Source organism: Alternaria novae-zelandiae, assembly GCF_023758075.1.
Source record: "Alternaria novae-zelandiae strain BMP 2774 chromosome Unknown scaffold_2, whole genome shotgun sequence".
Lineage (NCBI taxonomy): Eukaryota > Fungi > Ascomycota > Dothideomycetes > Pleosporales > Pleosporaceae > Alternaria > Alternaria novae-zelandiae.
The window spans coordinates 1,980,024-2,002,170 of NW_026056962.1; the positions used below are offsets into that span (position 1 = coordinate 1,980,024).

The following is a 22,147-nucleotide window of genomic DNA, read 5'->3' on the forward strand; positions in this document are numbered from 1 at the left end:
CCCGCCTTGGCAAACAACGCAAGGGTCCCGTCACACCGCAACACCACGCATGCACCTGAAGTCTCGGGGACTCTGACCAGGGTTGCCGCGCGAATGTATGCTCTGCGGTCGCGAACATGTCTCGACCGCCCTCAACCGCCTCTACGGCCACCGCGACTACCATGAGCGGCCATGCGCGCACCGCGTCGGTCAAGACAATTCCCAAACCTCAAGCAGTGAACCCAATAGCAGCGCCCGATATCCGCCTTTTCGTAACCAATTTGCGATTGTTGGATTTGGATTTGCGACCGGATTGGCCTGAAATCACGATACAAACTTTCTCGGCCAAGAATGCAGACCAGCGACAGAGAATTGGCGGGGCCGAATGGGCACTATTTCGACTCTTCGAAATATGGGATCCCAATGAGACAGCACAGGTATGCCGGGATGAAACCTCACGCTGATCTATGTCTGACTCAGCTACAGAAACTCCAGCCCTTCTTCCCGCCACTCGAACCACTCCAATCGTTAAACCTCCGCGCTGCGCTATACCGATGTCTGAACGAGTTGAAGAAGAATGGCGTTTTGGGAAGAGAGTCAGTTCTTAGGAAAACAATGCTTGACGAGTGCAAGGGCGAGAAGTTCTACGAGATATTGGCTATATTTTCGAATGTCGTACTCAAAAAGGTTCTTGCAGCGCAAGACGGAGGTGACAGAGATGCCGTTGTCGCAAGAAAACTGGCGACAGCGTCAACACTCTCAGTTGAACAGCAACGGTCATTACTGCCCCTAGCTATCGCACACAAGGCAGCGCTCGTCAACCTGCTGAGACAGAAAGAAGAGAAGAGGCTGAAGTACATGGAATTCCATGGTCTTCTGGACAAAAAGGCAGCAGATATCCGGGGTCGCATACGCAAATGCAAAGATACCCCTCGAGCGCAAAAGCCAGCGATACCACAGAAAGAAGCCAATGCCATCAAGAAACAGCTCAAAGACAACTGGGTTGGCAACCAACAGTGGCTCGATGTAATGCTACGCGGCGAGAACGTACAGGCGGACGATGCGTTCCTAGACAGCCGTTTCGACAAAGTCTTGCATATGGTGGAAAAAGGCAGAAAACTAGAAGACGTCGCGCCTGAAACTGGATTACTGGAGAATCTGCAAGCAAGAGTGCAAGAGCAGCAGGAGAGGTTACAAAAGTGGAAGGCTTTCCATGCTGAGCTACAGAACGACGAATCAGGGAAGGAAACATCAGGAAGCGGACAGACTACGGCGCCAGTAAAGGAATTCCACTTCGATGATCACTCGCAGCATCAATTGCCGTCGGCGAAGCACACAGCAGAATCTGCGAGCGTAAAGCGGCCGACTATGCGAACAGAGTTTCGAGACATCCTGTCTGATATGGACAGTGAGCTGGCGCGAGCCGCCAAAGTCAGGGCTAGTACTGCATCTACAATTATACATCATAGAAGTACCTCGACGGCAAAGACTGCTCGCCCACCACTTCTCACAAGGAAATCTACTCAGACGGAGACGATACGCAAAGCACCAGTGATTCCAGCTAAGCCTGTCAAATTACAGTCACCATCAAGACCAAACTCGTTAGAACATGTCCCGGTCCTACCCAGACCATCTCGGCACGTTCCGACAACTGCCACACCAGTCGACTCAGATGCCACACTAATTGGTCAATCATCTGCGTTGAGTAGGGCTACAACCCAGCATGACGCATCGCCGACGGAGACTGATAACGAGCGCACACCAGTACCGGAGACTAGGCCTGCTGTTTCCGAGCCAGTCGTCGACAACTCACCGTCCGAAGCTGCCAAAACACTTACTAATTACTCAGAGCAAAAAACGGATCTCTCCCCTGAAAAGCTGCTTGAGCCATCACCAGAATACCCCTCTGAACCGCCAATCCCAGCTTTCGATCCCCCAGAACTCGATGCTGAAGAAGCACTTGCCGACCAGATCATCAACTCCATCGGTAATGCGACCCCATCTCCGGTCAAGAAGCCCCAACCACGGATGTCCCTTTCACTCATTGAACGCACACGCATGACAATGGCACGGACAAACTCTTTCGAACCTGTTCCAGAGTCACCCGATCTACCGCTGCCGTCTATGGGACCACCACCGATCCCTTCCATCACTGGAGATGAAGACGGCGACCGACGCGCAACACTGGCCGAACGAACCCGGCTCACTATGGAAGCCATGCAATCCAACCCCCGCCCATCTACCACAGCAAAGAAGGAACAGCGTAAATCTAGCCGATCATCACTCTTCCCCGTCAACCAATTTGATACACCCCGGACCCGCAAATCCTTCGAACTCCTAGAGCAGGCGAAGCTCGACAGTATCGAGCGTACACCTACCGAGCAATTGTTCAGTGACGAAGTGGATTACGATAGGGTGTTCAAATCAAGACCGAAGATTGCCACAAGTCCGGTTTGGAGTCCTGAGGGCGGCGTGGGTGGTCAAGAAGAGTTTGGAAGTGACGGTGAAGATGTGGATGGTGTTACTGGTATTGATCTGGGAGATGTAGATCAGGACGATGACGGAGAGGATAGGTTCAAGGAGAGTTGGATGGATAGCCCCAGTCACAAGAAGGGGGTGAGGAGTATGAGGTATTAGACACGAGGAAGTACAATTGTAAATGACATCAATATTTGGGCCAGCCCTGTGCGACCATTCATTATCTTGTCCCGCTCACGACCAATCCTTCACCTCCACATACGTTCTCCGCTCGCCACGCTTATCCACTTCTCCGTCACCAGTCTCAATCCTCGTCTCGTTTTGAGTTGGATCGAAACAAGTCATCTGAACAGTACCGTTACATGCTGGATACAATTCACGCGTCTTCATATCACAGAACATCTGCTCAGGCTCGGAATAGAAGTCAGGTCCAACACTACCGGTGCTTTGGCAGATCTCCACTGCACTTTGCGTGACATCATGACTCTTGACTAGTACTCCATCGAACTGCCTCTGAAGCGGATGCTCGGGTGAAGTGCGCCGATACTTCGATTTGGGAGTATGGGGAAATGGCCAGTAGGATGAAGAAGATCGCGATCTTAGAAGCGAACGACGCCGTGACGGCCCAGGCAGGCATCCAGTTCGTTCTTCGCATTTATGATACCACCAATCGCCGTCAAGACACGTCTGGCCGTACATTTGGATGAGATCGTATCGTTCCTGGTACGTGAAACGGTCGTCCGCGCAGATGTGAGGGTCTGTCGTGCTATCTTTTGCAGCTGGGATACATGCCGAGACGGTATCCAAAGGAAGATTTGCACCTTTAGGTGGCGCTGGACTGAAGATCTCTGGGCAGAGCATTGGGTCGAGCCTGCCGTATGCGCCAAATCGCGCCAGCGAGTCGCACATTTGTGAGGGGTCTTCTTGCCATCCATGGAAGGTACTGTTGTTGAGCTTGAAATCTGGAAGGTGGACTTGGAATCCTTCGTAGTTGGTCGCTGAGTCTCCGTCGTCGTCGGCCTTGTCGATCCACATGCATTTCGGTCGCCCGTCTTGTGTCTGCGCGGATTTGGACTTGAACTGGACTACTGTCGCGGAATGGGACCAGGAGTACTTGTAATCTGGGTTGTGCTCGTTGCATATGGCAGCTACCTCGCCGGGGAGGAAAGCGTAGGTGTCGCTGCTAGTGGGGTATGTGACTGCTACAGCTGAGATGCAGATAGCGTCGGTTCCAGATGCGGATACTGTGATGTACTCGGCGTTCTCCGTTTCGCCTGGCTTGATGTAGTCGGCCCAGATGTCGATTGGATTGTTCTGACTAATGACCTGCTTGCACATCTTGTTTTTGCTGTAGCCAACCCGGTCTCCGTTGGCGTTGAAGAGTGACACTTCCGGAGCGCATCCGCCGTAGCTCAACTTATCGTAGATCTCGTCCTTCTTCTTCTGTCCCTCGGCGTCCAGTGGTGGCAAGCCGACCAGGATGTTGACCTTGGTTTGTGGCTTCGGGTTGTCTTTGAACCAGTCGGGGACCATGGGAGCAAGACTGATCATGGTGAAGGCCGCACTGAGACCGAGCTCGGGGAAGATAACTGACATGGCGAGAGGTGATAAGTTGTACAAGTATGAACTTGAAATGGGAGGGAATTCGATATTTCAAGATGTAGTTACTAGGATAAGACTGCTTGAGGGCTTTTGGGATATTTGATAGTAGTTGAAGGTTGTAGCGATAACTGATGTTGATGCTCTCATCGATTGTCGCTTTGCTCACATCTTATATCTGATTGTAACAGGGCATATAAGATGCGTCATTCACAAAAGAGGTCGCCACGTGTCCCTTTGGCCTCTCGTGTCCTGATGCAAGACCTTCTGGACCCCATTCCCATAATGATGGTCTCACCTACACTGCACGCGTCATGCTCGTTCGACTTTCGTGAGCTTGAGATGTAGTATTTCATCACTGTACTCTCAATTACTCCTTGTGTGTCCTTGTTTCTGCGTCATCTCACTGCAGGTGTGGTGCCGGCAATTACATCGGCCCCGAGTCGCGACACTGAGCACTCGATCTCCTTTCTACGCCGCAGCCCCATCCTCAATGCGATGCGATGAAAACGATTATGGCCCGCTTCTGTGACATGGAGTAATTAAACATGGCGCAATATGTCATCACGTTCGTGTGATATTGGCTCTACGCCGCCTCAACGTGCGGCGTCTGGACTTGCGGCGTGGCGACCATCGTCACTCACAGGGCCGCCCCCACAAGACCCGGAGGTGATTCAATCTACTGTCAAGTTTCATCTAGAGATATTCCCACCTCTTTGAAGAGCATACGTGATATTCAACACGCCGATCGTGTTCCACATAGTGACACTGCCGAACTTCGCCACGGGCCGTCCGCAGCAGATGGACAAAGAACCCAAAAACGGCCTTTGATAACGAGGGCTTATGACGTACCATTGAGATGTGAAATCTGGCATGAGGCTAGATGTGCAAACCTGTTGTCTGATTCGAATGTGACCCATTAGGAAAGTTCGGCGGGACGAGACACGCAGAGAAACGACGGAGGAAGATATAAGAGCCACGACTCTTGACCCGACATCCAGCACAACAGACTTCAAGCCAAATCTTTGCTCAAGCTCTTCTATTGACACCATTCTACACATTACGTCTTTGTAACAAAGCACCATAGCCACTCGACAACACCATCAACATGCGTCACTCGGTGCCAAAGTCAATTGCTCTTGGATTGTTGTCCGCATACATCCTCCAAAGTAGCGGCAAACCAATCATACCGATCGCTCCATGCCAGAACGAAGTCGATTGTAGCCACCCATTCAACAACACGAATTGGCCTCGTCTTGCCCGTACTGATGCTCTCCCGCCCGCACTCGACCGCAGAGCCAGTGGCGGAGGACGCCCAACTAAACCCAACGACAACAGTCCCAACGCACCTCATGTAAACCCAGATCAGCAGAACACTCCCTCTGACGCCGGCGATCAGCAGGGTGAGTCTGGGGGGTTCAGTGAGCAGCAAGAGACCTCTGGTGGCTTTTCCGATTCGCAGGAAACCGAAGGAGGGTTCGACAACAACGGGGATGATACGGGCGGTCCAGGCTCTAGTTTGCAACCAGCAGCTCCCGACCCGAACCCCAACCCGGCTCCAAATCCCAATCCAGCCCCGAACGTACCCGCGGCTAACAATCCCGGTCAGCCAAACGCCGTTCAGTATCCGCCATCAGCAAGGAACAATCAAAACCAGCCAGCAACATCGGCGAATAACCCTTTCAATCCCGCCGCTGCATCTGTTCCAGTCATCAATGTCGCAGCCCGTACGAATCAATTCCGACAAACTATCACTCAGGACGGACTGACCGGTCAACCATGGTTCTTCTACTCTGGATTCGATCGACAAAAGAAGGACTACACCTATAAGCAGAACCTGGAAGACAGACTTCAACTCGGACATGGTCAGATGCCTTCCATGGATAGCGTACTATCAATCAGAGGGGGTGGGGCGAACGCGAATGAGTACCAAGCGTACCAGGCTCGCCCTGGAATTGACCCAGCCAGAGAGAACTACTACTGGGCCGTTAATTCCAAAGCTTATGCTCAAGCAGTAGAAGGAAGGATCTACGTGGTACTTCCCAGCGGCCGCGGTGTGAATCAGCCGTATTCCGATAAGGGTTCGAATTGGTGGACGTTCGAGGTTCCGGAACTTACCCGTAACGCTCGTGTCGACAGTATCACAGTCATGCCCGTGAAGGAAGACACTTCGACACTCTACATAGAAGAGGCCGATGCTTTCCACCTTGGCGAAGAAACAATAATCTGGAGGCGGGGGGACGATCCCATTGGCTTCCCAGCAAATGAGCTGGATCCTCTACAGAGGCCTGGCGAGCCATGGGAGACTGTTCAGGATGTATACATTCCAAGTTCTCCATAGGAAGCACTGACGCTGATTAACGGAGGGTTGCGTTGGGCAACGTAGATGAGGGTGTTGGGCAGGGGACGGGGTAGATCGAAGGGCGATGGATATTTCATATGTTGGGTCTGTCACGGTCGCTCACTTCTTCTGTTTTCTCGTTAATTCACTCATTTCTCTTTTCCGAAATGTGGACTAGAAACATGTTCGCGTATCGAAAGGTACGAAGCCTGGCTTACAGCGCGTACGTTTCCATCATCTTATTGAACCGCGCCTCGTCAGTTGTGACTGATTGCATTGTCGTATAGTCGGAATGTTAACACATGTTGTGGAAGTGGTCGAGATGACACACCCACATGTGTTGCCGGCGTGAAGCCACAACGAAAGACCATCAAATGGGCTCCGGGGACTGGCGTGCCTAGGGATGGTATAAGTCATAATCGCATGCGCGGTTTATACGATGTCGCAAGCTGTCACGCGGGGTAGTCGTTGAAAAAGTCAGGCCGCGAAGCCGCAGCTGCCCGCGTGCGGTCTGACGGGAGGTGTACAAGCCCTGGAGACTAGCTTCCAGATGTTGTGACCCTGAGCTAGCCCGATCGACGTGATCGAGGGGCTAGCGCTCTCTCAAGCTACATAGCCCCTTCTGCGAAGAGAGTTTCACACACAGTGCCGATTCATAATCACTTTCGCGTACCACGACTGCTATTGGCGCCTAAGTTATGTGAGGTTTACAACCGTTGGCCACGTCTGTGCCGCAATCCCATTCAACGTTCCGTGCCGCAATGGCGAATACCGCAGAGCGCCACGCCACGCCTCTCCCTTAAGACGAGGGACGCCAACCAAGCTGGACACAGTAACTTGCTTCCATAGTGACCGCATTCTCATCACACGGCCATCCTCTGCAAACTTACCAGAGGAGAAACAGCTGTTAGAGCGCGATGAAGCTCCTTGATCTGCCTAGGGAGCTCTTCGAGACAATCTTACACTATGCCATCCTTGCTCGGGGAACGAAAAGAGGTCTGCGTCTGAGACTCACAAACCGTATGGAGCACTATCATGTGTTAAGCTTCAAAGCTAACGACCGCTAGATTACTTCGCGCAAGAGGTGATGCGCGCACTTCGTACCTTCCGGCTACTCGATGGGATCATGTTCCGCCGTTGCTATTCGTGGGAGGTGATATACTTCTATCAGTCCTATCTGGAGTATCGTGTCATGCATGAGCCTCCGAATGGCAATCGGTTCCTAAATGACGTCCGAAACATAGCCGTTCAAATAGCGGCTCTCAGTCACGGCCATAAGGTCGATGATAGTATCATCGCAAACGTGGTTCACACTCTTTTCCCAGTGGAGGCATGGGCAAGCAGATCGACTAAGGAGCGTTTGAGGGATGGCTTCCGTCGCCTACTCAAATGGGACTCCGTCGAAACCGAAAAACAGCTTTTTGGTGCCGCGCTTTGCACCAATACGCTATCGTACATTCGGCAGTCCTCAAAACTACGAGACGCCATGTTATCAAATCCTAAAAGCCCTGATAACAGCTGTGTATTTGGAGATTATGTTTGGCTCGCCGCAAAGTTTGGCAACGAGGAACTTCTAGAGTATCTCATGACGAGCGAAGCATCTGATCTCGGCCCAGGGTTAAGATTCCAACTTTTTGAGTCTGCAGCGAAAGGATGTCGGGTAGACATTGTTCGATTCCTATACGACTTCCGAAGCGAGGACTGGCCGTGGCATTTCGAAAGCTCCACAACATCGGGCAAGGGCCCCCTGTACTACATCCGCGCGAGCGTTCGAGATCCTCAGATATGGGACTTCATTGAAGCTTTGCGCATCGCTCATGGCCTGTATCCGACCGGCAGAAAACAGCTTTACGGAAGGATCCGTCATTGCGCGGCACTTGGCAGGATGGATATGGTTTCGCATCTAATCCGAGTCGCCAAACATACCAATGAAGATCGGAACCGGTACTCAGTTTTCATGTCATTCATATCGGACTATGAGATCTCATGTAATTGGCGTAATGAGGCAGTCAAGCACGCCATCGATCGAGGCTACGTACCTATCGTCGAGCTTCTACTAGACGATGGGGCAGACCCGAATCAAGCTCTTACAAGCGCTGCTCGCTATGGCCAGAAAAAGGCCTTGGAAATGCTTTTAGATCGTGGGGTCAACATCAGTGATGCGGTTGTCGAAGTGGGAATAAATGAAAGCCGCAAAGTAGTGCCCACTAAGCTCTTAGCGAATGTAGAAAGAGGGCCTTATCTGGACGTAGTGCGGCTACTTGTTGACGCCGGCGTAGACGTCAACGAAAGTATCGGCAAGGACAGCCCTCTCGCTGGAGCAATCGCCGCAGAACACACAGCACTGTTTGAGTTCCTTCTTGAACGAGGCGCGGATCTGCATTCTCCTGGAACAGCAGAGGAGTGTGTGCGGCGAGCGAAAAAGGATGGGTTGGAGTCTATGCTACTGCTGCTCGAAAAACATGGCGTTGATGTTAATGTCAATTTGGAAGAAGCGGTATGATTGAACAGAGACGTCAGGTATATGCGTACGCCGTTCTGTAACGAGCAGAATATCACTTCTACTGAGTGCGTTAAACGTCAAGGAGATGTAGCGGAAGTGGAAGAGAACACCCATGATGTGTTTTTAATGAACAGATTCATGCCCTGGGCAGCTTCTAAGACGCCAGGATACACAGCAAACATGAGTGTAGAGCTATTTGAGTACTGGGACGCGAGTTCCGCAGACCAGATCCATTTGAGCGAAAGAGACATGCTTATTGACTGCTATCGTTTTCGGAAGCGCCGACTGGATGAAAAAGTATATTGGAATGATGTGCGGAAGAGAGCCACCCCATAACTCGGTTGGCATATTGTTTTGTTGGAAAGAAGAGTCGACACATAGTCTTGTGTGAATATGATTTTAGAAAGTTCGCAAAGAGCGCACATCTTATGAGTGTGCTTAATGTTCAGGAAGGATGAGCTGCTTTATATGTGACCTGACGCACAGACGTCTCAGTCATACGTCGCTCCAGCCAGGTTTTGAATAACACACACCACAGCTTACTGCCTCTCCATGTCAAAGTGACGTGAACCTTTTTGTTTTGGAAGGAACATATGCAGGATGTATGCAGCACTCCCAATAATTTGAAACCTCCACAAGCCCAGGCAAAGGCACATATTTGGGTTGAGTGCAATTTTGGAAAAAGAGGAGGAGGCAGCCATTGCTGAGGTCGTTTACAGTTTTCGAATTCGCGATATGACACAGTAGTGATCTGATGCGCGAAGCATAGTGGAAACGAGCTGTAGTTTATATATCCTTCGCCTAGTAGACTGATCTCGAACGCGCAGAACATGTTGGTAGCGAATTCGAATTTTTGAAGCGAAGAGGAGGGACAGTGCAAATTTGATAGGTTGCGGGCCATTTTGGAAAACGCAGAACACACCGCAGCAGGACATTCCGCTGGCAACGATTGCTTTGATTCACTCTCTGGGAAGTGTGGAATATAGAAGAGTATTCCAGAGTCCAGTAGAGAATTTTTATACACCCTCAAGCCAAGGCATACTAAGCCCAAACGATGCATTAAGCCCGGCGGAAGCACACACCGACATCAAAAAGCTCGTGGTCGGTTTTAGAGAAATCGTGTACTCGGTGGTAAAGACTGAAGAAGCGGAAGACAGAGCAGCACATTGCAGACGTAGGTAGTGTCTTGGGAAAGGAGCGCGCGAGGAGCAGAACACATGTAATCGATTAGCCGTTCTTTTGTTTCGGGAAGGGTCGCTCCGAGTCGCAACATGTAATTGCACTCGTGGTTTTTTTATAGTCGCATGCGCAAAAAGTGGATAGAGAACGAGAGAGGCAGGATAGTACATTATGTTCTTTTGTACGCTCCCACTTGACCATGGCAGGGTCTGTTTTGATCTTCATTGCCCAAAATCTTTTGTAGGAACCAGGACCACAGCTCGCAGACATAGTAGAAGCCGGTTTCATGTTTTGTACGTTGAGGTGTGAAGTTCCGAACAAATCATCGCGGGAATACGTCTAGGTTTTTGTTGAGTCGTTTTGCGAAGACACCGTCGCAAACTCCGCCGCACATGCGCTCGAGAATTCGAAGTTTTGGAGAACGCTCAACACATGTTTAATGTTGAAAGTGTTTTTGGGAAACTTCGGAAAGAAAGTGATTGTTAAGAAGAAAAACAGGTCGACACCAAAAAGACTTTTTATATATACCACTCTAGCACAATCGTTGGGACGCATACCTGGCTCTGTTCAGCAGAAGAATTGCGATGATGATCATCACCATTACCATCGCCAGCACATCGCAAAGAATGCATATCCAACTCGAAAACGACACAGAAAAACGGTAATTGTCCTCTGATGGGAGTATGCGCCATGCAATGCTATCCTACCAAAACGCCATGGTCTAAACGCCTTGCACAAATATGAGATCACAGCTCTTCCACTTCCCGCTCAACACTACTCGTCCTCTCACGAGCCTTTGACTTCCCTTTCTCCATGCGAAAACCCACCTCCGTCCTCGCATCGTCTGTAAGCCTTCCCCACTCAAGCAACAGCCTGAACATATACACCTCCATGTCCTCCTTCCTCAAGACCTTCTCCGTCCAAACTTTGCCATCGCGTGCGATCTTCTCTGCAGCCTTGATGTGACCCTCCATCATGCGCTTATTCCTCGCCTCGACGCCATACCCACCGAAGTAAGCGAGCGAAGAGAAGAGATCGTGTAAGCGGAGATCGACAGGAACGAAGTGTTTCCAGGCAGTGAGGCGACCTTCGTACCATTCACGAAAGAGGGCAGCCTTGAAGACCACTGAGTTGGACTGTAAGAAAGGAACGAAACGACCAGAGAAGCCGGCGCCATCCGCGTCGAAGAGGTAGCGGTAGCGCCAGTGCTGTTTGAAGTCGATAGGATCCCCGAAACCGAACTCGCGTGTCTGGTCGATGCAATCTTGGCCTGCACAGCGCGCTATCGGACCCACTAGGCGGACATCAGTCTTTGTCTCGAGAAGACTCTTAATGTCATTAGTGCGCTTCAGCATGTACTCCAGGCGGCCACTATGATCGGGTTTCGGAAGAAGGATCGGTTGGCGGGATGTTTCGTTGTTCAGAAGATGTACGATTCGTTGACGGAGCATGCCCTTCCAAGTGCCATGGGTAGTGACACCTTCCGTGGTCGTCCCGCGCCAGAAAAGGACATCCGTTTTGTCTTGAAAGTGAGGATCAGGGAACTTTTCATCAAATCCATACTTGCTTTTGCCCAAGTAATTCCACGGTGATGGGTATCTGATGTCGACGAACCCGGGAGCACGACTCTGGCTGAAGATTGGAACCATGTCATGAGTACCCATGAGACTAGCAGGACTGAGATGCATGCCATGTAGATTGGCGATATCTGGCTGATGGCACGGCTCTGATGATAAGCTCCAATTAGCCACGAATGCGCCCATGGAATGGCCTTGGGTACAAGTGTGACAGAAGGATCTCGTCTGCCAATGCCGCTCTTTTCGTGCGCGCGAGTCAGGTGGGCATGCGACAGAACCGAAAGTCTCATACGAATGCTTGATGCGAGCGTCGACGAAGAAATGCGGGTCTGTTCGTACGCGGTCCACATCTAGCCATTTCTCTGCGCGGTCGGCGCTGAAGTCTTTCCCTGGGCGAGACGAATCAGGGGAGGGGTACTGTTGTGGTTTGTCAAGCGCATCTCGCAACCGCTCGTACGGTGCAGCCACGCGACTCTCATCATTCAGGTTCAGAGCAAGATCCATATCCGGAAGCGACTCAGAGAATTGCTGGATCATGGCCGCCGCGCCATCCATCATCCAACGATGCGTACCGGGGACGTTGTTGAAGACCTCCACCTTCCCGTTTCTTATGCGTAACCCACCGACCCCCTCATGCGTAGCCAAGACAGTGGCAGTACGTAAGCGAAGATCATCAGCATTGAAGGACGAGAAGGGTGCCAAGTCTTGTTCGATGTTGTCGTAGTCATCGATTATAATGGAGTTCCGGCTAATGGCGAAGTGGTACCACTGGTCGAAATTCGGCGGAGGATCGCGGTTGTAACGTTTCCGATAGTGCACAACGGCCTCAGAGAGGGATTTGCTCCGGTAGGCTTGTGATGCCCACCGGTCGTGTTGGACTGTCGCAATATCGATCAAGGTGGTAATGGGATGTTCGAGAACGGGACCGTGCCGACGGTATACGACAACACCGATGGAGAAGGCGATGAGAAGTACGATGAATCCGGCTGACTGGTTCCTGCCCAGGCGGATGGGTACTTTGGATCGTATGCGGGTTTCGATGCTGGTGTCTGTGACGAGGTAGAGGATGAGCGCAATGGTGAGCAGAGTCAAACACAAAACAAGTCCGACGGTGGATTTTGGTGGGAACGAATAGGACACGCCAGTGCCCAGAGCACGGAGAACGCCAATGTATGCAGAGGAAAATGCACCAAGGAGCAAAGCGCTCATAACGCCATACAATCGAGCCTAGGAGGTCAGCGACAGAGTACCAGACGGGATGTAGTAACGTACCGATTTGAGGAAACATAACGTCATAAAGGGTATCATCAACGATAAACGCAAAAGACCAAGGAGATATTCAGACGGAAACGAGAGCATCCACTCGCGATGCTCAGGCATTGCGGGGTATATGATAATGCCGGCGACGAGAAGGACCAAAGAAGATGCCTGTTCAGTGTCAGATGTGTAATGGTGCATGAAGGCGATTGACGTACAGTAAGTGTCAAGCCGACAAGGAGGTGATTCGAGGTGCCATCTGGAAGGTGGATGGTCCAGTCGTCCGCCTCAGAGATGCCATCGTCGATCAGACGGTATGCTATCTGGACGATGACGCAGTCCAGCAAGAAGCCGAGGAACTGAAGGAAAGGAATTGCGGTTGCAGTCGAGTCTGCAGTGGGGCAGATGTAGTTGGAGCGCAGCGAGCTGGACTTGATGATGACAAGGAAGCTGCTGACAGAGAGCAGGAAAGAGGGAATGATGTATCGCGTGGAGCCGTCGAAGATGAAGCTGTAGACGCGGTCGAGCTGGGTACGCGGGCGCGTGTCAGCACTCCAGGCGGGGTATTGTCGCTGACTGGGGTGCCGAATGCTGTGGTAGAGGGCAGCGACGAGGGGAAGGAATGACTAGATCAGTCAGTACTGTTGGCGCAATGGGAGGGGTTTGCGCACCAATGCAGAGGGGCCGCTGCACTCGACGTCCTTGGTGACGCGGTAGAAGATGGCTATGCGCCCGCATATCGCGAACAGCAGGACGGCCAACAGCGCGCCGACAGCCCGGACGCTCCATCCTCTCCGCCGACCTGGCTGGCCTGCCTCTGTCCATATCTCTTCGGCTGCCGGTCTGCTCTGCACCTGGTTCAGGGCTATGGCGATATATCTTGTATGCGGTTGCGGCTGTGCACTGCGCGACGACCAGGCTTCAATTGCGACAACGGCGAGGCCAGTCAGCAGCAGGACGATGGCGACGGTGTGCAGCGGCTTGTCGAAGGCGAAGGAGTAGTCGACGGGGGTTGCAGTGCTCAGGTACCCGGATGCTAGGACGAGGCCGCTATTGTCTTGTCAGCTGGTGTGCTGCTGGTAGCCTAGGACTGTGCTTACCACGGGAAGAAGAGGGCCTTCCTGTCCATGACCGCCGCATTCTTCGTGGCTTTTCTTTACAGCGGTGGGGGGAACAAGTAGTCGCGACAGGCAGCGCTCAACATGGCCCGATGGTGATGGACAATTGAGCGACGTGAGAAAGTGATTGTACTGAGGCCCGCGTCACTGGGAGCACGGCTGCCCGGCACCTGCAGCCATACCAGCGGGCTGTGCTAGAGACCCTCACACTAACGGGAGGTGGAGAAGTCCGTGCCCACCCCGAGTCGAACGTCTATTAGCGGTTCTGCTATACGCAAATACGCACTTCTACGACGCATCCCATGTTTCGTCCACTGTCACTCGCTGCGTCGACATCGCATTCGATGGGTGAAGGCACCCTGCAGTCGCCGATCGGACCCTGGGACGCGATCTCCAGGAACCGTCCGCAATTACATCACGCACACGAGACGGCTATCACGGCAGCTATTTCACTGCTTCGCCCCGCTGTGAGACGTGCGCAACTTGTGATCGCCGCTCTTGGTCGCCCTTAGCGGTATCAACTCTTCTTCAATTCTTCACCATGATGTTTGCCACTGCGACACCGAGTTCACTGCAGTCGTCATCAGCCCTGGCGCTAAGCTACTATCGAAACAGCTTTTCTTGCGAGCGAATGGTGGGGTGCCTACATGTCTTCAGACGCGGGAACATGCATGCGCCTCACTTTGTGGTGGCGCCAAGCACCCGCGGCTGTCAGCATGTCATGCTCGTATTGATATGTGAATACAGTCATGATGGTGTCCACTTTGACGTTCTCGCATTGTAATGACTCCAAGACTACTGCGCCAGGAACCCGCTTTTGTGAGCAAAGGAGCTTCGTTCGCGGCACTGTAGCAAAATTGGAGCTGCCGGCGAAAACTGGCCGAAGACGATTACCACATCCGTAAAGACTGGCAGTCTGATGTCCGATGAAGCGCCGTGGTGCAAAGACTACTACTGCTAGGTCTTCGGCGCGGATACATGATCCAACGATGCTTCAGCTCAGACGACTTATAGCTTTCTTTTGCGGCGATGGTCAAAATCGGAGTTGGATGAGTGGGGTGATCCAAAACCTCCGCCAACGACATCACTACTATCCAATGGCATCAGGATCTCATCAACTTGGCTTGGAGTATTCCGTGCAGTGAACATGAGCCCGGTGTATCTGCCCCCCAAAAAAAGAAGAGTCGTGCCAACCTACTGTGGGCGTGCTTGGTTCGTGAACACATCGAGGAGGGTGGTATCTGCATGGAACTTTGAGAGTGTGATTGAGTTCTCCAAGCATCTGAGGACTGATGCAGACACTATTCTACAACCTGGAACTCAGACATTATCACATACGTTATGTATTACTCGTCAGCTAACTCGCATATGTGTGCGATACCGTTGTTTGGTTCCATCCACTTCATCTACTGGTAATGCGACATCCCGAACCGAGTAGCGAGCCACTCACGACCCAGCAACACACAGTCATTACATACACGAGGGTACTCTCGAAAGCAATATTTCGCGATTATCGGAGACTTCGAGCATCAACCAAAGCCGCAGTCCAGATTTGACCTCGCCATCCCTCACCCTTATTTCTTTTCAACGACGGCCTCCCCTTTGGCCCAACATTATGAGCTTTGCAGCATTTTAACGGCTTCCGAACACTTATGATCTCTGCTCAAATTGCGAAGCTGCTATCTCGATCGACCAATATCTCACAACGCAATAACCGATGACCGTCACTAAGAATCGCGGCGCGGTCAGAAAGGCGAAGAAGCGACAACCCCTTCTGTAGGCAGCCCGTATCCACTTACTTGCCACGAGAGCTAACACATTGTAAAGGTTAGGTTACAGAACCCTCCGTCTATACGTAGGCTCATCGCGCCGCAAATTCTCGGTGCATGCAGACTTGCTTTGCAAGCATTCGGTTTACTTCAAGAACTTAATCCAGAAAGTAACAAAAGACATCGAAGGCGAGTGTGTCATATGCCACGAAACCCTCGATGCGGCGGGCGCAGACTTGATATCCTGCGAGACATGTGGGAACAACCTTCATGAACACTGCTTGGGCAAATGGTACAAAACCAAACCCACGTGCCCTACATGTCGCACGAAGTGGGTCGCGCCGTTGGAATTTTTGTGCATGAATCTTGAAGATCTCAGTGCCGATGGGTTCCATATGTACATTCAGTGGCTCTACGGATCCAGCCTTCCAACCTACGACGCGGACGAAGGAGATGATGAACTTCGTTGCATCCGGCTGATCAACGCGCATATAGTGGGCGACTTCGTAGAAGATAGCGAGTTCGCGAAAGCTGTGCGCGAGAAGATCGTCAAGTGCAGCCTGAACATGACAGATGCGTCTCGCCACAAGCTCCTTCTCCGTGTATACGAGAATACCAATGGTCCCTGCATTCTTCGAAAATGCTTCATTGACTTGTGTATGCTCCAGAATATACACACGGCAACCGAATGGGAAGAAACTCCGAAAGAGATTAGGAAGGATTTTCGCCTTCGTTTAAGGGAGAGGACAATGGCTCGCAATGATGAAGAAGTCTTGAGCTTCATGAGCTATGAAGGATATATCGAACAGGACGAGGCAGATATTGACGAGGTCGATGACACCACTGGGAATGAGAGCCTGAACAGTTGAGCAGGGGAATATCGATTCCGATCAGCATGGTCATTGGCGATGGTTTGGGGTCATGCGTGCAATCAATGCAAGAGACCTTCGCAGCTATGAGAATCCTGGTTATGGAATAGATGCGGCTTGGGTTCAGGACAATTAAAGGGTATTTGAAAATGTAATGAACTTACGCGCAACTACGCAAGCAGGTGTCAGATGCATTCGCAAGGTCAGCAAACGTGAGCCCCATGAGTAGTGTATTCAGTCTTCATAACACAGAACTCGCAGGTACACACAGGATGAAGAATAACAACCACACGCACGCGACAAATAGGCAGAAACGTCGCGCCTTCCAAACTCTCGAAATGTGTCCTGTCGTCTCCGCCAAGCCGCTCGCATCCCACTCCCGACCTCGCATCCCTCACCCAAACCAGGTTAGTCATCAAACCACCGAAGAACAGCCAGGTTCCTGCATGCCACTAAACCAAACCCGGCATTGTAAACTTCATCAACCACCCACCACCAACCCCCTCCAACCAATCACGCGCATCACGCAGATGTGCGCACGACGCCCGAGGAATCCGGGTCGGAGGGTTTGGCACGACCGTCTCGCCGTTACGCACGTTTGTTTTTGCCGATGATGGGGCTGAAAGGCGCGAGAACCACGTTAGAACCACGTTTACGCTTCTAGCAAGCACCTGGGCATGCAAGGCGCAGGTGGCCCTGCGTTTTTTGTTAGGCTGACAGGCGGAGGTGCGGTACTGGTGTATTCGGTATGTTCCGGATGGGAACGTGGGTGGAGGTACATATACGAGGCTATAGTACTTTGAGGTAGTGAACCGCTTCATCAATTTCGTCTTCCCGACCTGCTTTCGCGTGTGTGGGGGTATTCAACTACCAGGACGCTACGATGGCTGCTACCAGCACCCCACCAGATAAGGAACCGCACATATCCTCCCAGCCCATCACCTGGAAGAACTGGTACAGAAAGATCAACTGGCTCAACACAACGCTCGTCGTCCTGATCCCAAGCTACGGTCTCTACCTCGCCCGCTCCACACCCCTCACCCTTCCAACATTTCTATGGAGCATTCTCTACTACGCCACAACCGCCTTTGGTATCACAGGCGGATATCATAGGCTGTGGAGCCACCGATGCTACTCTGCACGCCTTCCCCTACGATTATTCCTCGCGTTCACAGGAGCAGGAGCAATCCAAGGTAGCATACGGTGGTGGAGCGCTAATCACCGTGCTCACCACCGATGGACGGATACGATGAAAGATCCCTACTCCGTCATGCGCGGACTGCTCTTCTCGCATATCGGATGGATGGTGTTGAACAACGATCCGAAAGTCAAAGGACGAACGGATATTTCTGATCTCGATAGCGATCCCATCGTCGTGTTCCAACATAAGCATTACGGTAAACTGCTTTTGTTTACAGCCTGGATCTTTCCTGCCATGGTCGCTGGACTGGGTTGGGGCGATTATTGGGGCGGGTTTGTGTATGCGGGGATTATACGGGCGTGTTTCGTGCAACAGGCTACGTTTTGTGTCAATAGCCTTGCGCATTGGATAGGGGAGCAGCCGTTTGATGATCGGAGGAGTCCGAGGGATCATGTGTTCACTGCGTTAGTGACGATGGGGGAGGGGTATCATAACTTTCATCATGAGTTTCCGTCTGATTACCGTAAGTTGCGGCTTCTTCGAGCTATGGGAGGGGTAACAATACTGATGCAAGAAAGGGAATGCGATTGCCTGGTACCAGTACGATCCTACGAAGTGGCTTATTTGGATCATGTCGAAGATCCCGGTCTTTCCTCTAACATACGACTTGAAGACTTTCCGCTCGAATGAGATTGAGAAAGGTAGACTCCAGCAGCAACAAAAGGCTCTCGACAAGAAGCGATCGATGCTCGATTGGGGTGTGCCACTCGCTCAGTTGCCGGTGATTAGTTGGGACGATTTCCAGACTCAGGCTTCAGCCAAGGGTGCTGCTTTGGTCGCTATTGCTGGAGTGATTCATGACGTTTCGCCGTTTATCGCTGACCACCCTGGCGGCAAGACGCTGATTAAAAGTGCGATTGGGAAGGACGCTACTGCGGTGTTCAACGGTGGTGTATATGAACATTCGAACGCGGCACATAATTTGCTGTCGACAATGCGTGTTGGCATATTGCGAGGCGGACAGGAAGTTGAAGTTTGGAAAACAGGTGGCGAGAAAGACACCAGAGACACCAAAGGTCTCGGTGTTGTCAGGGCTGGTGATCAGATCACCAGGGTAGCTGCCCCAGCTACGGCAGCCACAGCAGCCTGAACAATATGAGGTCAGGTATTGAATCGTGTATTTCAAACACAGAACTCTGGGATCGTATAGATCCTTATCTTACTTGCCCGAAGGCATCTCCTCCCACTGAACTCCGACCCATTCCTCCACATATCCGACTTCTCCTTCCTGAACATCGTTGGGCTTGCAGTCTTTGCTACATACTGCCATGATAATAGTGCCCCATTCCATGCCGTCGAGACTCATCTCATCAGCCTCGAGCTCGGTGATCGCATGTGGTGTTAGTTGAACTTCGAAGACTCTGTCCGCGCCACAAGTCGAACATCGAGGGAACCCAGCCCCACTCCGTGAGCCTGCTGTCTTGACTTTTGCGTTCGACGAGGGACCATTCTCTGAGTGTGGACCCAGAAGCTTGCCGATAGCATCGTTGTCGCTGTACAGCAGCGGCTTGCCTTTGTACTCATATCGTAGTACCTGCTCTGCATTCTCGCCGATGCGATCTGCGAACTTCTGGAACGTCCTGTCCATGGATGACTCGAACACCTCCTTGTCTTCTTTGCCACCACCGCTACCGCTGCCTTCATTATCTGTGTCCATCCGCACGTTCGCTGGGATCGAGGGTGTTGAAGGGGCGTCTAATGTCTCGTATTCGGCGTCGAGGTGATAGTGAGGGAAGGGCGTAGGAAAGGCTGAGTCTGCTGGCCATGGCTCATGCGGACGCGGGGGTTGTTGTTCTGAGGGAGGTGGTGACGAGAGACGAACTTTGGACGCGAACGTCTCGGGGAGGGTCGTAGAGGCTTCGTCTTTCTTCTCTTGGGGCTCGCTGACTTGCACTGCGGGCGTGGGACTCGATGCGCCGAAGGGATTGGCGCCTGGTTTGGAGAAGGGGTTTGATGACGCTGCGCCATTCGGGTTGGACGAAAACGGGTTCGAGAAGGGGTTCGCGGATGTCGATGCGCCTGTCCCGTTCTTCACTCCGAACAGCGACTCGCCAATCTTGAGCTGCGGCTTCTCTTCTTCCTTGACTTCCTTTTTCTCAATTTTAGGTGCGCTGGCCTTGTTATTGGCGCCTTTTGCGATGCGCACGCCACGTATGCCCCTCACACTGCCCTCCTTCCTTCTACACGGCTTGCGCCGACATGTCCAGATGTAAAGTCGCCGCTCGTGGCCAGGAAAGTTGTCGGGAAGATCGCCATTAAGTTCGAGAAGGAGGCTGAGGTAGCCATTGCAGACTTTACATTTTGCTAAGGCGCCAGAAGGGGCTGTCTTCTCATCTATCCAGCTCTACTATGATCGTCAGAAAGACGCTCGGCGTGGTTGATGATGTGCGTACCGGTGCGCCTCCAATGTGGGAAATCGCGTCGCCCGTTGCTTCCCTCGCTGCATATCCCAGCAGAACATTCGTCTCGGTGTAGTCGCCTCCATCGTCCGAAGAATCACTGTCGTAGGGCGCCATTCTGGTTGTTCTTGTGTATATTTCCAGAGTTGGTTGTTTGGCGGGGTCTAACTTTTTTGAATATGACGCGGGGCTGCTTGGTGGCCAATGCGCCTTTTGTCGCACTGAGCGAATTTGACCAAGCCTGCAACACCAACTCTTCGTCGCTCATCCACACAACCACCATGGGCGCCCCTTTCGACTTCGCGCCTGAGCGGCCGGATCACATGCAGCAGATCCTCGATGGACTGGATCGCTACAACCCAGAGACGACGGGTGTCTTCCAGGACTATGTCATGCAGCAGTGCGAGAACCAGACGTACGACTGCTACGCCAACCTCGCCCTGTTGAAGCTGTACGTGTCCCCCCTACTCTTCTCCCCATGCTACAAGATGAATAAACAACCACAACGTTTCCTATTACCCGAGGGATGGAGCATGAATCACTCCCCCGCTGAAGTTTATTATTAGCTCTATCTGACAGCTTTCTCCTGACTACCATTGTACCTCACGCATCATCGTTACATCTGCTAACCACGATGCTCCAGCTACCAATTCAACCCACACCTTGCCCGTGACGAGACCATCACCAACATCCTCGTCAAGGCTCTCACCGTCTTCCCCAGCCCCGACTTCTCCCTGGGCCTCTCCCTCCTCCCTCCACACGTCCTAGCTCCTCTGTCATCTTCATTACACAACCCAGCTGCCGGTGATGCGCCGCTATCAGAAGCTGTCCAGAAGCTCAATGAGCTGAGGAATCTGCTTGAGGGTGCCGACTACTCTACCTTCTGGTCCACACTAGACTCCGACGACCTGTACGCCGACTTGATTGCCGATGTCTCAGGGTTCGAGGAGCTGATGCGCGTACGCATCGCTGCAACCGTCAGCCAGGCGGTGCGCGAGGTTGACCGCAGCATCCTCGAGTCGTGGTTGAACCTCTCCGGAAGCGAGTTCGACAACTTCGTCGGAAGCGTTTGCGGGTGGAACATCGATGGTGCCAAGATCAAGGTGCCCATCAACAAGGACAACGAGGCTAAGGGCACCGTTGTCCGTGAGAACGTCAAGTTCGATCGTAAGCACACCAGCACCACAAACGTCGAGTCGCTGCTAACAAGCCCATCAGAATTCGCAAGGGTCATCAAGAGGGCATACGAGCAGCCCGCATGAGCGACACGACTTATAGTATGACGACATGAGGCTACGGTTTGCACGGTCGGCGTTTGAGGCGGACATTACAACTGCATCAGTATGCGACAGAAGCGTACCAGCTGGCCTTCGACAACCGCACAGGTTGATTTCGATGGCTCGCTATATACCCCAAAAGTACGCCGCTATGAGCAGGGCCCAGGAGCATGAAATCTCCATGGGCTAACAAAGATCCAATCACATAAATCCGACAAAGTTCAGACAAAGTTCACTGCTCCTCCTTTCCTTTTTTCGCAATCTAGATCTCCTTTCCGTTTCGCTTCTAACAACCCAGTCCCTGTCAGAAAACGGTGGATGACGGTCCCATAGGCTCGGAGATTCCTGACTTAAACTTCTCACACTCGCCAATAATCAGCCGCATGTCTATCATTCGTTATTAAATGTCCGACATCTGGAGCAACTTCTGGCTTGTAACATGGCGCGACAGTGGAATTGAATCGTACTGCGATAGGGAGTGGTGCCAAGTCGATGCGCAACGGCCCCGTGAATTTCGCTTATGCGTACGCCACCTTTGCCTCTTACCAACCGTCCAACCCTGTCAACAACAACACCAAGGACAGCTTCTACGTGTTTACCA

General features: G+C 52.1%; 7 protein-coding genes across 7 annotated transcripts; 4 read left to right on the forward strand and 3 right to left on the reverse strand.

Moving 5' to 3' along the window:
* Positions 1-161: 161 nt before the first annotated feature.
* Positions 162-2,616, forward strand: J4E88_001693 (uncharacterized protein; the record flags this gene model as incomplete). Its single annotated transcript, XM_049395362.1, has 2 exons — positions 162-416; positions 475-2,616. 2 exons carry the CDS (start codon positions 162-164, stop codon positions 2,614-2,616), a joined length of 2,397 nt encoding a protein of 798 aa, XP_049259226.1.
* A 75-nt stretch (positions 2,617-2,691) lies between these two features.
* J4E88_001694 (uncharacterized protein) lies at positions 2,692-4,053 on the reverse strand (the record flags this gene model as incomplete). Its single annotated transcript, XM_049395363.1, has 1 exon — positions 2,692-4,053. One exon carries the CDS (start codon positions 4,051-4,053, stop codon positions 2,692-2,694), a length of 1,362 nt encoding a protein of 453 aa, XP_049259227.1.
* Positions 4,054-5,164: 1,111 nt separating this feature from the next.
* Positions 5,165-6,397, forward strand: J4E88_001695 (uncharacterized protein; the record flags this gene model as incomplete). Its single annotated transcript, XM_049395364.1, has 1 exon — positions 5,165-6,397. The coding sequence occupies one exon, from the start codon at positions 5,165-5,167 to the stop codon at positions 6,395-6,397; it is 1,233 nt and encodes a 410-aa protein (XP_049259228.1).
* Positions 6,398-10,825: 4,428 nt separating this feature from the next.
* J4E88_001696 (uncharacterized protein) lies at positions 10,826-14,042 on the reverse strand (the record flags this gene model as incomplete). Its single annotated transcript, XM_049395365.1, has 5 exons — positions 10,826-12,883; positions 12,929-13,084; positions 13,132-13,539; positions 13,585-13,963; positions 14,014-14,042. 5 exons carry the CDS (start codon positions 14,040-14,042, stop codon positions 10,826-10,828), a joined length of 3,030 nt encoding a protein of 1,009 aa, XP_049259229.1.
* A 4,242-nt stretch (positions 14,043-18,284) lies between these two features.
* Positions 18,285-18,960, forward strand: OLE1_2 (stearoyl-CoA 9-desaturase; the record flags this gene model as incomplete). Its single annotated transcript, XM_049395366.1, has 2 exons — positions 18,285-18,333; positions 18,389-18,960. The coding sequence occupies 2 exons, from the start codon at positions 18,285-18,287 to the stop codon at positions 18,958-18,960; spliced, it is 621 nt and encodes a 206-aa protein (XP_049259230.1).
* A 69-nt stretch (positions 18,961-19,029) lies between these two features.
* Positions 19,030-20,386, reverse strand: J4E88_001698 (uncharacterized protein; the record flags this gene model as incomplete). Its single annotated transcript, XM_049395367.1, has 2 exons — positions 19,030-20,214; positions 20,264-20,386. The coding sequence occupies 2 exons, from the start codon at positions 20,384-20,386 to the stop codon at positions 19,030-19,032; spliced, it is 1,308 nt and encodes a 435-aa protein (XP_049259231.1).
* Positions 20,387-20,550: 164 nt separating this feature from the next.
* J4E88_001699 (uncharacterized protein) lies at positions 20,551-21,531 on the forward strand (the record flags this gene model as incomplete). The annotated part of the gene is made up of 3 exons (XM_049395368.1): positions 20,551-20,720; positions 20,913-21,436; positions 21,488-21,531. 3 exons carry the CDS (start codon positions 20,551-20,553, stop codon positions 21,529-21,531), a joined length of 738 nt encoding a protein of 245 aa, XP_049259232.1.
* Between the last annotated feature and the right edge of the window lie 616 nt (positions 21,532-22,147).